The 15924-nt window shown below is 46.0% G+C and overlaps 1 protein-coding gene across 3 annotated transcripts in view; it reads right to left on the reverse strand.

Moving 5' to 3' along the window:
- INTS9 (integrator complex subunit 9) overlaps nt 1-15924 on the reverse strand; it is a 118004-nt gene that overhangs the window by 6045 nt on the left and 96035 nt on the right. For all 3 annotated transcript variants that reach the window (XM_058433283.1, XM_032143945.2, XM_032143946.2), the window contains 4 exons: nt 13106-13166; nt 7147-7318; nt 4182-4306; nt 2109-2276 (listed from right to left, as the gene is read on the reverse strand). In XM_058433283.1, coding sequence (XP_058289266.1) covers nt 2109-2276; nt 4182-4306; nt 7147-7318; nt 13106-13166 — 526 coding nt within the window. The remainder of the gene's footprint in view (nt 1-2108; nt 2277-4181; nt 4307-7146; nt 7319-13105; nt 13167-15924) is intronic.

Raw genomic sequence — 15924 nt, forward strand, 5'->3', positions numbered from 1 at the left:
GGTGCCTGCCACCACGCCTGTGGCTAATTTTTGTATTTTTATTAGAGACAAGGTTTCATCATGTTAGCCAGGCTGGTCTTGAACTCCTGACCTTAAGCGATTCACCCCCGCCTCAGCCTCCCGAAGTGCTGGGGTTTACAAGTGTGAGCCACCGTGCCCAGCTGAAATATATATATATATTTTGAGACACAGTCTCACTCTGTCATCCAGGTAGGAGTGTGGTGGCATGATCTTGGCTTACTGCAACCTCTGCCTTCCGGTTCAAGCAATTCTCTGCCACAGCCTCCCAAGTAGCTGGGATTATAGGTGCGTGACACCACGCCCAGCTAATTTTTTTTAGTAGAGATGGGGTTTCACCATCTTGGCCAGGCTAGTCTTGAACTCCTGACCTCACGGTCCACCCGCCTCGGCCTCCCAAAGTGCTAGGATTACAGGCATGAGCTACCATGCCTGGCCGAAATAAATGATATAATGTACTTACTGTTAGGTGAAAAAGACAGTGTATGAGGTGTGATTCCAGTAGGCACACACACAGTGAAGAGACAAGGCAAATACATCAAAATCTTAACATTTATCCCTGGCACTGGGACTGATTTTTGCTTTTGTCTTTATCCCTTAGTTCTGTTAACATATAACAGGTTTGTATTATTCTTAAATGAATTTTTTAAAATGTCTTAGTTTTAATTTCTCATATAACAAACATCAATAGACATAACCCACATAAACAAAAGCTCTTTGGAGTTCTATTTGTAAGGATGTCTGAGACCAAAAGGTTTAAGGAATGCTGGCTTAGAGAGCTGAAATCTAAACCAAGGCCGTCAATCCCAGCCCCTGTAAAATACCAGACAAAAACAATCCAGAGACATCCAGAGAAAGTGAAAAAATCATAACAAAATGATAAAACCATATTAAACATTAAACAACCATAAAGATGGCACCTGGTGGTCCCTAGCAGCCTCTCCAGGCTTGTGGAAATGAGTCACATTCAGGAGCTGAGACCTCCAACCCAAGGTCTGGAGGCCATTTCTGAACCTCAAACTCCAAAAGAAGTTTGGGCACACTGGTTTTAACAGTAAGTTTTTATATTTCTTTTTCCTGTCTGTTGAAAACACATTCAAGTTGCCTCAAGAGGTGAAAGGAAGCCAGAGGTAGCCTCCAGCCATCCTCAACGCCGGCTTTCCGGAGAGGCCACGTCCCTCTCTGTCTCCCTCTCAGAGGAGCGGCCCAAGCGCAGCATGCCACAGCTGTTCAACATGGACAGCATGCTTTGGCTCTTTCCCTGCTAAAACTGAAGCTAAGAGTTCACAGACCTATAAAATATTTAGACTTTGATAGACCAAAACTTGCAAGTATGCTCAAGAGGATATAAATAACCAAGTTTACAATCCTTATTTTTTGGTTCCTGTTATCTCCCCCATCTACCTCTGAATTCAGCGAACTCTGACACACTCACTCGTAACTGAGGTCCAGGAAGGAAGAGAAAAGTCACCACCCTATGGTATTTAGGGACAGAGTGGGTGTCAGCATCTCCACTCCCAGGGCTCTGACCTGTGATGTGGCCCAGGGGTCACACTCCTGAATGCTAGGTAAGGAGCAGTCCTGACTAACAGCTGTTATTTTATTACTTGAAAAACAAGAAGGCCCTGAAAATCCCCCCTCTTCCCAGTTACTTGCTTAAGGGTCCATGTTCTTTGTTCATTCATACTTGGAGTCTCACTCTGTTGCCCAAGGCTGGAGTGCAGTGGTGTGATCTCGGCTCACTGCAACCTCCACCTCCTGGTTCAAGCAATTCTCAGGCTTCAGCCTCCCAAGTAGCTGGGATTACAGATGTGTGCCACCACACCTGGCTACTTTTTTTTGTATTTTTAGTAGAGATGGGATTTCGCCATGTTGGCCGGGCTGGGTTGGCCAGGCTGGTCTGGAACTCCTGACCTCAAGTGATCCGCCCACCTTGGCCTCCCAAAGTGCTGGGATTACAGGCGTGAGCTACTGCGCCCAGCCTGGTTCATTCATACTTGACATAAATCCAAAAGAAGGCCACCCCTGCATGATCTCCAAGAGCCTCTGTGGAAAGCTCTACTTTAACCCTAGGAAGGAGAACAGCTCACCTCCGGCATGATCTCGATCTTCTCGTACCGACGTTTGAAGGGCAGGGCGAGAACCTCAGCCCGCCGATAGGACATGGCGGGGGGCTGGCAGTCGATCATGAGGTCCATCCTGTGGGACTGGGCTGGGGGCGGCTGGGTGTACTGCTCGGGACACACCACGTGCAGGGGCTGAGGAACCAATGGGACAGGCGAGAGAGCAGGTGTGAAGTACAGTGGCCCCTGCGGAAGGCCCGTTCCTGACCCCGATCCACTCCCCACCATCACAGGCTCACCACTTCCAGGCCAAGGTGAACTTTCATCCTCTCAAGCCCAGTGAACCGTAGACAGGAGAGGGAACATGAAGGCACTGGGGCAGAAGAAACATCTCGGAACCCCCTGAACTGCCTCAGCTTAATTTGTTTTATCTTTTTTACTGTTTACATAAGTTTCATGGTAACTTCTATGTGTCTGCTCCCAGCGGTCTCTGGACTTCCTCGGGGCACAGTCTTTCTCTAACATTCCCATATGCCTGCTATTATAAGCTCTTTGCTGATTACCAAGAGCTGTGGCTTTTCGTGCTGGGCTGGCGCTGTGGGTTTGGAGTTTCTGCTGGATCTGCAGGTCAACTGGTATTAGGCAGTGGGCACTGCTCAGGTCACGTGCTCACAGCGTACAACCAAGAAGCAGAGGCAGAGTTTTTTTGTTTTTTTTTTTTAAACAATATGTCTCTTTTTGTTATCTTGAGAAAAAAAGATTAGCAAACCAATTTTTATTTTGCACAAATATCACCCAAGTGAAAAGGAACGCTGGCAGCCCACAGGGGCACTGTGTCGTCCCTGCTTCCACTTAAGAGCTTGGACCAAGCCCTGAATTCCCTGCTGAATATGGCTTTCCACCAGGCTCACCGGGCTGAGCTTCCAGAAGCACCTGTTCCTTAGGGCTAATACTTTTCTCCTCCAAACTGCCCTTTGCTCCTCTTCTTGACCTGTCTCAAAGCATCTCATGCCACAGTTGCAGCCTGATGGCTTCTCTCAGGTTTTCCTCACCTCAAGTGGAGACCAAGTGGCCTCCAGTTTCCAGGATTAGCACCTGATGGGGGGGGGTGGGGGGGCGTCAAGAGCTGGTTTAGGTTCTGGGACTTGAAGTTAATAATGAAAAGCAACACGCCCTTCACTGCTGCTTCTAACATGTGGATAAGCATACAGTGGGGTAGCGAATCACTGCAGACAGGCCCCACGTTTGCTGTCTGCTTTCATCACACCTAGAGAGTACCAATATTCTTTCTTTGTTGAGCAAGCACATTAATAATCACCAGAATCTGCTCTTGGGGCTCTCCTGGGGTTCTCTGGCTTTCTCTGTTTCTTGTTCCCCTGCCTTAGAGTTTTGTGAAAGGGCCTCTCTCATCCTGAGGTTGAAGGTGCTGTGCTGGGCCCCTTGGCCCTCATCTCACTCCTGGGAACACCAGGGAGTGGAAAGGGAGAACTCTTCCTCGCCGGTGTCAGCTGTCCTCCTTGCTAATTCCAGTTCCTCTCTCGATTCTCAAGAGCCAGAAACCCAGTGAGCAGTGGCTGAGCCAGCACAGTGGTTCCGTGGCCCTGCCTTCCTGCTACGCGCTCCTCCTGGTCTACACTGCACCCCAGCTACTTCTTCCCTTTCTCCAGGGCAGAAAATGTGAAGTGAACAAATGACCAAAAACTACCATAAAACCCAAAGCCAACAACACTGTGGTACCAGCCTACACGTGCGACACGGCCCTAGTATGCGTTTCAATTAAACTGTCTCAGCTTAGTGAGTATGTTTCTAGAATGACTTTTTTTTTGGCAGGGGTGAGAGGGTTTGCTTTTAAGCGGACACAAATGGTTTTCTTTCCCTTCCACATCTGATTTCTTTAGAATGGAAACTGCGGTCAGGGTATAAAGACCACTCCTTTTCAGTGTGGAGGGGGGCTGGCATGTGTCCCAGCATTCTGCAGATGCGTGAGAATTGAAGACAAGAATCAAACGCAGCTAGAGCTCTCTCCCCTCACCCCACACAAGCATGAGCCACACCAAGGTGACATGACTATGTGAAGGCACAAGCAGTGTCCTTCATTACCTGCACTTCTTTAAGCAGCTTTGACACCTGGATGAAGTTCAGCCGGGTGTCGATGGGGCAGTAGATGCATTTCATGGCCAGCGGCTGGTAAGGAGCCAGGGCTTCCAGGTAGGAGAAGTCTGGTTCTAGGGAAAGTACAAGAAAGAAATCTTACAATGCAGACTACACAGGAGCTGCCGAGCCAGACGGCGACTGGGGCGCTGAGGGCCCACAGACAGTCAGGGGGTCAGGAGGGAGCCAGAAAGCACACGCAGGGGACGGAGGTCAAAGGGGCCCTGTGGAAGGAGGGGCAGGCTGGGATGGACCCTGTGGGTGGGCTCCAAGCTTCAGCAGAGGCAGATGAGGTAAATGAGGGAGAAATACGTATGTGGGGGAGAAAAGAAAGCTCTTTTTACAACGAAATGCCAAGAAACGATGAAATAAAAACCAAAACCACCATTTGGCAACCATTACAGTTCACCACTTATTCAGATGAGAATCATCAATAAATGCTAAAAATATTAGATACCATTTTCAGGGAGAACAGAATACATATATAGTTTCAAAGAGTCCCCCACAAGGTACTGATTTAATACAATGAGAAAAACAGTGACTTCACAGTGGAGAGGCCTGACACAGACCCCGGGAACCTAGAATCAGCTCCGAGTTAACGTCCAGGTGTGAGATGCACCCGGAAGACAAGCGCACGGCCCCGCCCCCAGGCCCGTGAATGGTCTGTAGACTGAGACTGTGATGCTTCCCAGCAGGCCCAGCCCCTCTGACTGGGAAGAGTCCTTGCCCTCTGCTCAGCCTGTCTCCCGAGGGCTGCTGCAGCCTGCTTGGCAGGGAACATTCCCCCAACTCGAGGGAGCTGCCCACCTTGAGCTAAAAGACCTCGCTCCGTCCTGATGTGACACTTTGATTCCCAGCACAGTCTGTGCCCAGCGACGAGGAACCCTGGCTTAGGCACACCAGACACACAGACGTCTCCACTGTTGTCAGGACAAACTGGCAGAGCTGCCAGGTACGTAAATGCCCATTCCAGTGGATCGTGCTTCTCTGAGAATACTGACCCCCTTTTCATGTATCCAGGAGTCACAAAAGAATAAAAAAAAGGTGGCCCCAACCTCTCCCAGACACAACTTCTGCCCTGGAAGCCCCATAAACCAGTTTAAATGCAAACCCATTACCCAGAGTTGTCACGGGAAATCACACAGTCCTGATTTCCTTCTAGCTGAAGAAACATTTGTACTAAAGCCAGGTTCCCTACTGTGCTGTGTAGATGCTGTCACCACTGTCATGTCAAATGTCGAGTCACCACTCAGCAGCAGGAGCAGGAGACACCAACCTCAGCCCCACTACGTAGGACATTCTCTGGACAACCTTCTGATTAATGAAATCTTGGCAGCTATGAAGTTCTGGGTGTTGTGAATCAATATCTTGTGGCCCAACTTCCTCCACCTTTAGCCCAAAGCGGGCCCGAGAAGAGGAAAGCAGTCCTGGTGACTGGGGCCTCTCCTGGCACTTTCTGCCTGGCCTGGTATCAGCAAGAGCCTGCTTGGCACCCACAGCAAAGCCATGTGTCCTCCTGTTGTGTGAACGCAACTTCCTGGAACACCAACACCTTGTCTGACAATGACGGATCCGGCCAAAGACCCCTCTGTAATCATCTTGAACACGGAACACAGAACTGTCCTGACCACAGCATAAGCAAACTTCCCACTATGCCAGCTCTATTCTCCCTGTGTTCTAGATAAGAATGAGTTAAGAAACCCATCGCAGAATGACCCTGCATCCTGACGCCACCCAATACAGGGTGACACCTCACCTCCGCGAACACCCGTGCATCACCAAATACCAGCCTGAGTCCTACAAGGTCTTTTTACCTTGCTTTTATCCATGGTGTGTGTTCCCCTTGCTGAAATGAGGCAATAAACCCAACTTGGTTTGACCACAGGCATGTTCCTGGTGGCCTCTAGGTCACAAATAAAAGCTGGGGGAAGGGCTGAAGTGTCCCTGACCCCAGTGCTTCTGGTGTAACTGGACTCCCAGCTCCTAAAGCTAGGAAGGGAGCTGGTGACGACGTTTTCCCAACAGCCGCCATGTGCCGGGTGCTGTTCCTGGTGCCCAGAGTGACCCACAGAGGTAGCTACTGACAGTCCCATTTACCATGGGGACAGTCATGCTTGCTGGTGAACTGGCTGAGGTCACTGCAAGCTGGGCCGGATTTCAAATCGAGGTTTCTTTTTCTTTTCTTTTTTCTTCATAGACTGTAAGATTTCTAAAACCCAAGGCCGACTGAAGACCCTAACCCATGGGTGTCCAAGCTTTTGGCTTCTTTGGGCCACACTGGAAGACAAACTGTCTTGTGCTGCACATAAAATACACTAACACTAATGACGACTGATGAGCTAAAAAAAAAAAAAAAAAAAAAAAAAAAAAAGAGGGTTTAAAAATTTACACCTTTTCTGCTTATCACAGATAAGCAAAAAAGACCTAGCATTCAAAGGGCTGGGCAAGCTACACTGATAAAATGAGACCCTCATTATCTACGTAAACACTCTACTTGACCTTATCAAAGGAATTTTTTCCCCTGAGGGATTTGTCTCCAGAAGAAAATCCATAGTTAGAGTAAACCACAATCAGAAGAGAAAGATCTACCTCTAGGTAAAACAAGACCGTTAATGAATCACTGCACTTCTTGAAATGGCTTACGATATCCTAGCAAAAAGCACTCAGCTGGATTCTGTCTTGGAGAAATCTGAAAACACAGGCAAGAAGGCCTCGCTGGATGCCCAGCTGTCCAATGGCACATGCTGCTTCACTTTTTCTCTGTGGTTTCTTCATTCTTTGGTACCTACAGTAGAACAATGTTGGTATTTATGTCTCACTGCAAAATCCTTCCCTGGGTCTCTACCTTGTAGGTGCATTCACTCATGGCCTCAGTGGAGAGAACCGATTTGTTTTTTTATTTTTTTTCACTTACCCGTGAATATGACGGTGTTGAGACTAGATTTTCCCCAGAGCTCCATGAAGTGGACCACGTCCCCGAAGCGGAGGGAAGGGTGCCCGGTGAACACCACACAGGGCTGTCTGAAGTCATTGCTGAAGTCTCCGTGGATGCTGGGGTAGTGCTTCAGCTTATTGGTCTGAATGAGCTGGAAAATATAGAAAAAATACAAAGAGATGTGAGCCTGCCTAGGCTGAAGAGGGAACAAAGTACGGGAGGGTGAGCGGGACTGGATCCAAAATACCAACAAAGAAGACAAGCCATGGATTGGGAGAAAATACCTGCAAAAGTCACATCTGAGAGAGGACTGTGACCCAAAATGTATGAACTCCGAAACCTCAGCAAAAAGAAATGAACAGCCCTATTAAAAATGGGCAAAAAACCTGAACAGACACTTCATCAGAGGAGACAGATGGCAAATGAGCATATGAAAAAATGCTCCACACCATGTCATTAGGAAACTGCAAATTAAAATGATGAGATACCACTATACACCTATTATAATAAAATGGCCCAAATCCAGAACACTGACAGCACTAAATGCTGACAAGGATATGGAAGAACAAGGACGCTCATTCACTGCTGGTGGGAATGCAAAATGATACGGCCACATCGAAAGATATTTTGAAAAATTATGTCCACAAGAAACCTGCATACGAATGTCCTAATTGCTAAAACTTGGAAACAACCAAGATGTCCTTCAGCAGGTGAATGATAAAACTGTGATGCAGGCAGATCACAAGGTCAGGAGATAGAGACCATCCTGGCTAACATGGTGAAACCTGCCTCTACTAAAAATACAAAAAATTAGCTGGCCGTGGTGGCGGGTGCCTGCAGTCCCAGCTACTTGGGAGGCTGAGGCAGGAGAATGGCGTGAACTTGGGAGGCAGAGCTGGCAGAGAGCCGAGATTGCGCCACTGCACTCCAGCCTGGGTGACAGAGTGAGACTCCATCTCAAAAAAAAAAAAAAAAAAAAAGGCAGGTGCCCCGCAGCCCCAAAGCTTTCTTTCAAGTGTATGTGTTGAACCAAGAGTCTCCCCTGCAGCACAACACTTGACAATCATTTCCCAGTCAGGCCCATTCAAGGCAACAGCAAAGACAGTTACGACTAGATGGCATCTTGTAACGTCTTAGACACTGTGCCTGTTGACCGGGCCTCCTTGCCCCACCCCAGCATCCAGAGGGCAGACACCCAGACTTCACAGACCCTAAATATCAACCAGGCCAAAGGAAGCACTGCTCTGGGAGGCTGTTTCATGGATAAAGCAATGGCCTGTGATAGGCTCAATCCTGTGGCCACACACTGTGCATGAGAGGGCCCTGGGCAACACCTTGAAGTGCAAATGAAGTCACCCTAAGAGTGGGGATGTGGCCAGAATGGGACATACCCCAAACAAAAGCCAAACTCTCTTCACCTTGAAGACCTCATCTTTAATTAAAGAGACCTGGTTGTATTAGGAAGACACTAACACTATCCCGGAGATCTTCATCAGCTGTCACATGCTTGGATGGAATATGAACAGTAAAGCCGGAGCAAACATCGAATTCCCACTTTCCTTCCAGGTAGTCTGCAAGTCAAACTGACATTCTTTTTATAACCTATATGGCCAAAATCATTAGTTGTCTCAGTTAAATGGGTGAGCGGCTGTCAAAAGGGGTCTATTGTATCCAGAAATGTCAAGATGATGAATGTGATTCTAAGAATAGCAGCAGGTCTCCGCACACTGAAGTCACTTTTAAGCATTATCTATAGTTCCTGTAGCTCTACTGATCAATGCACAGAAACTAAGATAAATTCATCATTTCTTGCCAATTGGATCTACCTTTCTAGCCAACTTACTGCATTTGACCAGTAGAAATGAAGCTGTGGGGCAGGAATTCTGAACAGTAATTTGTTACCAGTACAAAGGGTGGAACCATCGTTTTGCATGGGCAACGGTAACAGACCAAGGGTTGACTCCCTCATGCCTTAACAATGACAAGTGCACCTGAGGAACCCTCATGGTGCAACCACAGTCTACTCACATTCCTAACTCTAAATGGCACCAGGTCATCTGTGACAGGTGCGTGAGTGATAATGTGATCACACTCCTAGAAAACAAGCTCTACAGCAAGGCCGACTGCAAAGGAAGCAAAATAGACATTCAAGAGCAAAGTCCACCACAAGATGTTTTGCCACACTTAATTTTCTGACATTTTTATAATATTTCTAGCCTGTATTTCACTATGGCATTGACACAGCTTGCAAAAACCCTGGCTGCTGAAATACTATTTAGACCACAGGGACCAAAAAATAACTTCTTCAAAACCTTCTGTCAGGCGCGGTGGCTCACACTTGTAATCCCAGCACTTTGGGAGGCCGAGGCGGGCGGATCACGAGGTCAGGAGATCGAGACCACAGTGAAACCCCGTCTCTACTAAAAATACAAAAAAATTAGCCGGGCGTGGTGGCGGGCGCCTGTAGTCCCAGCTACTCGGAGAGGCTGAGGCAGGAGAATGGCGTGAACCCAGGAGGCGGAGCTTGCAGTGAGCCAAGATTGCGCCACTGCACTCCAGCCTGGGCGACAGAGCGAGACTCCGTCTCAAAAAAAAAAAAAAAAAAAAACCTTCTACTTGGCGTCCTGGTTCATAAAAGACCTATCCTTTACAGTATGAAAATAGCAATTACATTTAAAGTAATTAGCGGGACATTTGTTGAAATATGTGTTAAATAGTTAACTCTAAAACAAAACAACTAAATCCCTAAACATATCTATCTGCACTGACATGCTCTACGTAAAAACAGTCTATCTGCCTTAGTTAAGGAGGGGTTATAAATATGACAATCAAAGAAATGAGGAGAGGTAACTGCAGTTAACATGGATGTATTATAACATAGTACAACCATCAAAAGCAGGAAATGAACAGTGACACAACACTGCCCCCTCTCATCTACACACCCGATTCAGACTTTACCAACTGTTATCAGTGCTCCTAATAGCAAACAGACTAGATCTTTCTTCTTCCATTTCCAGATCCAGCCCATGGCCAGGGGGTACATCTGTCTGTCACATCTCTTCATTCTCTCGGCAGCTCCTCAGTCTTCCCTTGTCCTCCAGGTCTCTGACATTCTCAAAGGGTACAGGTCAGTTATTTTGTTGAGCATCCTCAACTTGGGTCTGAATGCTCATTAGATTCAGGTGAGGCATTTTTAGCAGCAGGATCACAGAATCACGCTGTCTTCTCAATAATTTGCGTTAAGAGCCACACAATGTCAATTAGTCCAATTACTGGTGATGTTAACGTTGACTGCATAGATGTCAGGTTTGTCCAAACTCCAGTTACTATTTCTCTCTTTGTAATAAACATGACTTTTGTGGGGACATACTTTTTGGGACTATAAATGATCTAGTTCTTCATGAAATTTTCACCCACTGGTTTTAGCACCCAGTGGTGTTTCTTGCAGGAATAAATTATTACTGCGGTGGCTGCCAAATGGTGATTTTCTAATTCTAAGGTTCTTTCCTACATTAATTATGTGAGTTTACTGTTGGAAGAACTTTCCCCTCTTGCCTACGTACTCAGTTACCTCACTATGGATGCGGGAGTTTCTGTCATTCAGTGGATTATATTCATTACTAGCATTATTTATTTTGATGTTCCAGTGATCTCAGATGTGGCTTCTGACATGTCCCCATCATTCTCTGAGCATACAGCAAGATCTTATAGCCTCATCTTGTATTTTCCAAAGAGGCCTGGTTCCTTTTAGTGGAGAATGGTATCTAGAAACCAACATCTGGGAGCTAAATGTGTTCCTCAGTTAGTGGCATGTCACTGCTCCCAGGCCCTCTCTGTGGCCAGAGCTGGAAGATGCGTATGTGCACAGACACACGTATACACACACACGCACAAGTGTATTTCTTTCTGTGTCTATATACATATATTGAAAATAGGAGTTCACATCAATACCATCAATTCTATCCAACAGCACAGGATTCATTCCAGCCTTCACTGTTTCCTTTTATCTAACTCTCTACACCTTGATGGATTTTTTACAAGGTGAACACGTGTACATCAAGAAATAAAGCATTACTAGCTCCTCAGAAATCCCTCTTTGTCCCCTTCCTGTCGCTACTGTCCCCTCCCCTCCAGGATCACTACCACACTGGCATCTAATACCACAGATCAGTTTATTGTGTTTTTGAACTTTTATATAAATAAAATCATACCATATCTACTCTTTTACATCTGGATCTTTCACTCACATTATGTTTGTGAAGTTTATCTACACTGCATATAATTGGAGCTTATTTGTTCACAGTGATGTAAGGGACTGTGTGAGTATACCACAAAATCCATGCTATTGCTGATGAGAATTTGAGTATATTTCAGTACTATTACCAAAAATTTTAGATTTTTTTTTTTTTTTTTTTTTTGGAGACAGGGTCTTGCTCTGTCACCCAGACTGGTGTGCAGTAAGTAGCACGATTGCAGTTCACTGCAGCAGCCTCGAACTCCCTTGGCTCAGGTGATCCTCCCACCCCAGCCTCTAGGGTAGCTAGAACTACAGGCATGTGCCACCACACCCGGCTAATTTTTTGTATTTTTTTGTAGAGACAGGGTTTTGCCATGATGTCAAGGTTGGTCTCAAATTCCTGGCCTCCAGTGATCCTCCCACTTCGGCCTCCCAAAATGTTGGGATTATAGGTGTGAGCCACTGAACCTGACCAAATTCTAGATTTGTGTGTATGTCTTTTGGTAACATCTCTATGCACTTCTGTTCGATGTATACTTTAGGAACAAAACTGCGGAGGCATAGAGTACATTGTTCAGCTTTAGCAGATACTGTTAGTTTTCTTTCTTTTTTTTTTTTGAGACGGAGTCTTGCTCTGTCACCCAGGCTAGAGTGCAGTGGTGTGATCTCAGCTCACTGCAAGCTCTGCCTCCCAGGTTCATGCCATTCTCCTGCCTCAGCCTCCCAAGTAGCTGGGACTACAGGTGCCTGCCACCACGCCTGGCTAATTTTTTGTAGAGACGGGGTTTCACCATGTTAGCCAGGATGGTCTCGATCTCCTGACCTCGTGATCCACCTGCCTCGGCCTCCCAAAGTGCTGGGATTACAGGCGTGAGTCACCGTGCCTGGCCGATACTGTCAGTTTTCTAAGGTGGTGATACCAATTTAGAGAATCTTTGAGTGAAAATATAACCAAAAATGGGGAGTAACTATTGTCTGTTAGCTTCATGGTAGTACAGCAATAATAACATGAGACACAGAAAAATGTTCATAATATACCCTTGGGTGAAAAGAACCTGACAACAAAGCTGGGTATTCAGCTATATAGAAAACACCCATTTGTTCTGTGAGGGAGGAAGAAGCCTTTTATTTTTTGAACTGAAATGTTATTTTTATCATTAAAAATGTACATACATGAACTGATATAATTGGAAAGAACACTCTGACAATACATAAACCCAATTTAAAAAGGTAGTATTATGTATCAAAATACAATTCATCATGCGCAGTAGAACAGAAGCAGGCTATGAATTGCACGAACATAGTACAGGCTGAGCATCCCTAATCCAAAATGTTCCAGAATCTGAACTTTTTGGGCACCAACATGATGCTCAAAGGAAATGCTCACTGGAGCATTTTGATTTCAGACTTTCAAATTTGGGATGCTCAACCAGTAAGTATATTCCCGAATCCCAAGTCTGAAACAATTCTGTGGTCCCCAGCATTTCGGGGAAGGGCTGCTCCATGTGTGCAATACAAAGTGTTAATAGGAGGAAAGCAAGTGAAGCTTGAGTTAAAATACTTCCCTGTGTCTTACTTGGGAGGCAAAGGGGTCTACAGGTTTCAATAGCGATCTATTTTATCTAACGACCTGCTGTCTGCATCTGCATCAGGTTATCCACATTTCTTCTTTTCCATGTCCCAGTGATTTTGTTTTCTTACCTCTGCATGAGGAAAAGGCGGTTCTGGAAGATACACCTTACTCTGTTTGTTGTGACAAAGCCTATTAAAGAGGAAAAACACATCAGCATGTGAGGAAGAGCATACGGTGGTATCTGTTGCCACCTAGTGGCAGCAGTGCAAATATTAAATACTGAAGTTTATTTAAAAATTTCCCGCCAGTGAATTTCACTGTGAATGAAAGCCAGTGCCTAGAGAAGAGATGTATCTTGTATTTTTTTAAACTTTAGAATTTCTCAATACATTTTTTCTTAAAATATAAACTTGTTATTTTGGAATAATTTTAGATTTAAAGAAAAGCTGCAAAGACAGTACAGAGTTCCCATGGTCCCTTCACCCTATGTCCCCAGAGTTAACATCTGATATGACTGGCACAGTCGTCAACTAAGAAATTAACATCAGGACATGATAATCAACTAATTCCAGGATCCAATCCATGATATCATATTGCATTTAGTGTGGTCAATTTCACAAAGAAAGTGATCTACACCTTGAGACATGGCTTCTGTTTTTGTCTATGCACTTTTTTTTTTTTTTGAGACAGAGTTTCGCTCTTGTTGCCCAGCTGGAGTGCAATGGTGCGATCTTGGCTCACTGCAACCTCCACCTCCTGGGTTCGAGCGGTTCTCCTGCCGAAGCCTCCCAAGTAGCTGGAATTACAGGCACCTGCCACCACACTCGGCGAATTTTTGTATTTTTAGTAGAGACGGGGTTTCACCATGTTGGCCAGGCCGGTTTCAAACTGCTGACCTCAGCTGATTAACCCGCCTCGGCCTCCCAAAGTGCTGAGATTACAGGCGTGAGCCCCTGTGCCTGGCCCTCGCACTATTTTTAACAGCAGCATTGCTAACTCCAACTAGAGAAGAACAAAGGATCACAGGCTAGAGACACTGTGAATGTTTTTGGTAATTTACATTTGCTTTTTCCTAGTCAGTTATGACTTTACAATACTGAGATGTCTGGATAAAGCAAATGTGGCAAAAAGTTTACAGTTGATAAATCAATATATGTGGGTGTTGTGCAGGTTTGATATTTTAAAAAAAGTCACTACTTTGAGGGGAGGAGCTCAGGACTTCAGGGCTTGGATTTTGTATTAATACCTTATATCTAATTTTTCCTACCCTTAGTTTCGTTTAAGTTTGGTTTAAAAAAATCACTTTATACCCTACTTGGAAGATATAAATATGGAAGAGCAAGGTGCTTTTGGAGGGTTACCTTATATTATCTAAATAGACACTAGTTCTGTATTTATTTCTAGCTCAGGGAGACAAATATAAGAGCTTGGTTCTAAACTTACTTTGATTGTTCCAAAGGACATTATCCTACATGCATTAAAGGCAGAGATTAGGGATACAGAAGAGATTACAATATGTTAGAGATTGTGAAGCCCACCTACATAACACTTAGGCCAGTTCTGCTAACAGATTCTTCATGCTCTGCTCTAGAATCCTCATGCAGGCACAGCAGACAGGGCCCCACACCCTTTCTAAGACAGAGGCTGAAGGACCTGATTAGAGTTTGCTTCTTCTGGGGGTAGCTGCTAGAGTTCAAAAGGAGATCTGTGTATACCAGATTATCAGGAAGAATGAAGAATAAATGGCGCTTCTAGGATCATCTCTAATTGGGAATGTGACAGACCCTCCTGCTCCCTGATGGCCAGACCTCAGGTACTGCACACTCTTCCACTGCTTGTTCAACAAAGGATCAGAGCCAGGCACTGTGGCTCAGGACTGTAATCCCACCACTCTGGAAGGCCAAGGCGGGCAGATCACTTGAACCCAGGAGTTCATGGGTTCAGACGAGATGAAACCTTGTCTGTACAAAAATTAGCTGGACATGATGGTGACACCTGTAGTCCCAGGTACTCAGGAGGCTGAGGTGGGAGGATCACTTGAGACCAGGAGGTTGAGGCTGCAGTGAGCCGTGATCATGCTACTGCACTCCAGCCTGGGTGACAGAGTGAGAGCCTGTCTCAAAACCCAACCAACCAACCAACCAACCAACCAACCAACCAACCAGCCAGCCAACCAACCAACCAACCAACCAACCAACACTCCAAACCCCACAAAAGATCAGAGAGGTCTTTCAAGAGCTATTCCCTCGCATCTCCATCCTCTGCAAAAACAAAACCAACCCAAACAACCAAGCCCCTTAGCTTGGAGCAAGGGCAGACACTGGATAGCAAGAGGCTGGGCTTCTGTAGGCATCAAAGCAGGACCATGTAGAAGCCAGAGCAGAACCCCTGAGAACGGGAAGCACAGAGCCAGGGAACCAGAGTGGCAGGGAGTAAGCCCAGGACAGCAGTCCGGGCTGAGCACAGAGCAGCTAGGCTGTGAAGCACCCATTCAGAACACCAAAGAGGAGAGGAAGCCAAACCCTCTGAACAGGCTGTGGTGGTCCTGGCGTGGGGGGCAGGGACTTGCTAAGTTAATGCAAGTCTGGAGCTAGCAGCTATCCATTTTGGTAACTTGAGTTTCTTATTTAGGGAAAAAGCGTGCTTTACAGCAAGGCTGCATGAAAGAGAACAGCACAGTGAAACAGAAACACAGAGAAATCTCCCAGGCTCAAGAAATCCTCCTGTCTCAGCCTCCCGAGTAGCTGGAATTATGGACGTGCACCACCATACCCTGCTAATATTTTAATCTTTTGTGGAAATGAGGTCTTGCTATGTTGCTCAGGCTGATCTCGAACTCCTGGCCTCAAGCAGTCCTCCTGCCTTGGCCTCCTAAAGTGCTAGGATTACAGGTGTGAGCCACCCTGATCGGCCTCTTTCTACTTCTTTAACAATTTGTCTTCACACT

The sequence above is a fragment of the Hylobates moloch genome, unplaced genomic scaffold (assembly GCF_009828535.3).
Source record: "Hylobates moloch isolate HMO894 unplaced genomic scaffold, HMol_V3 SCAFFOLD_22, whole genome shotgun sequence".
Classification (NCBI taxonomy): domain Eukaryota; kingdom Metazoa; phylum Chordata; class Mammalia; order Primates; family Hylobatidae; genus Hylobates; species Hylobates moloch.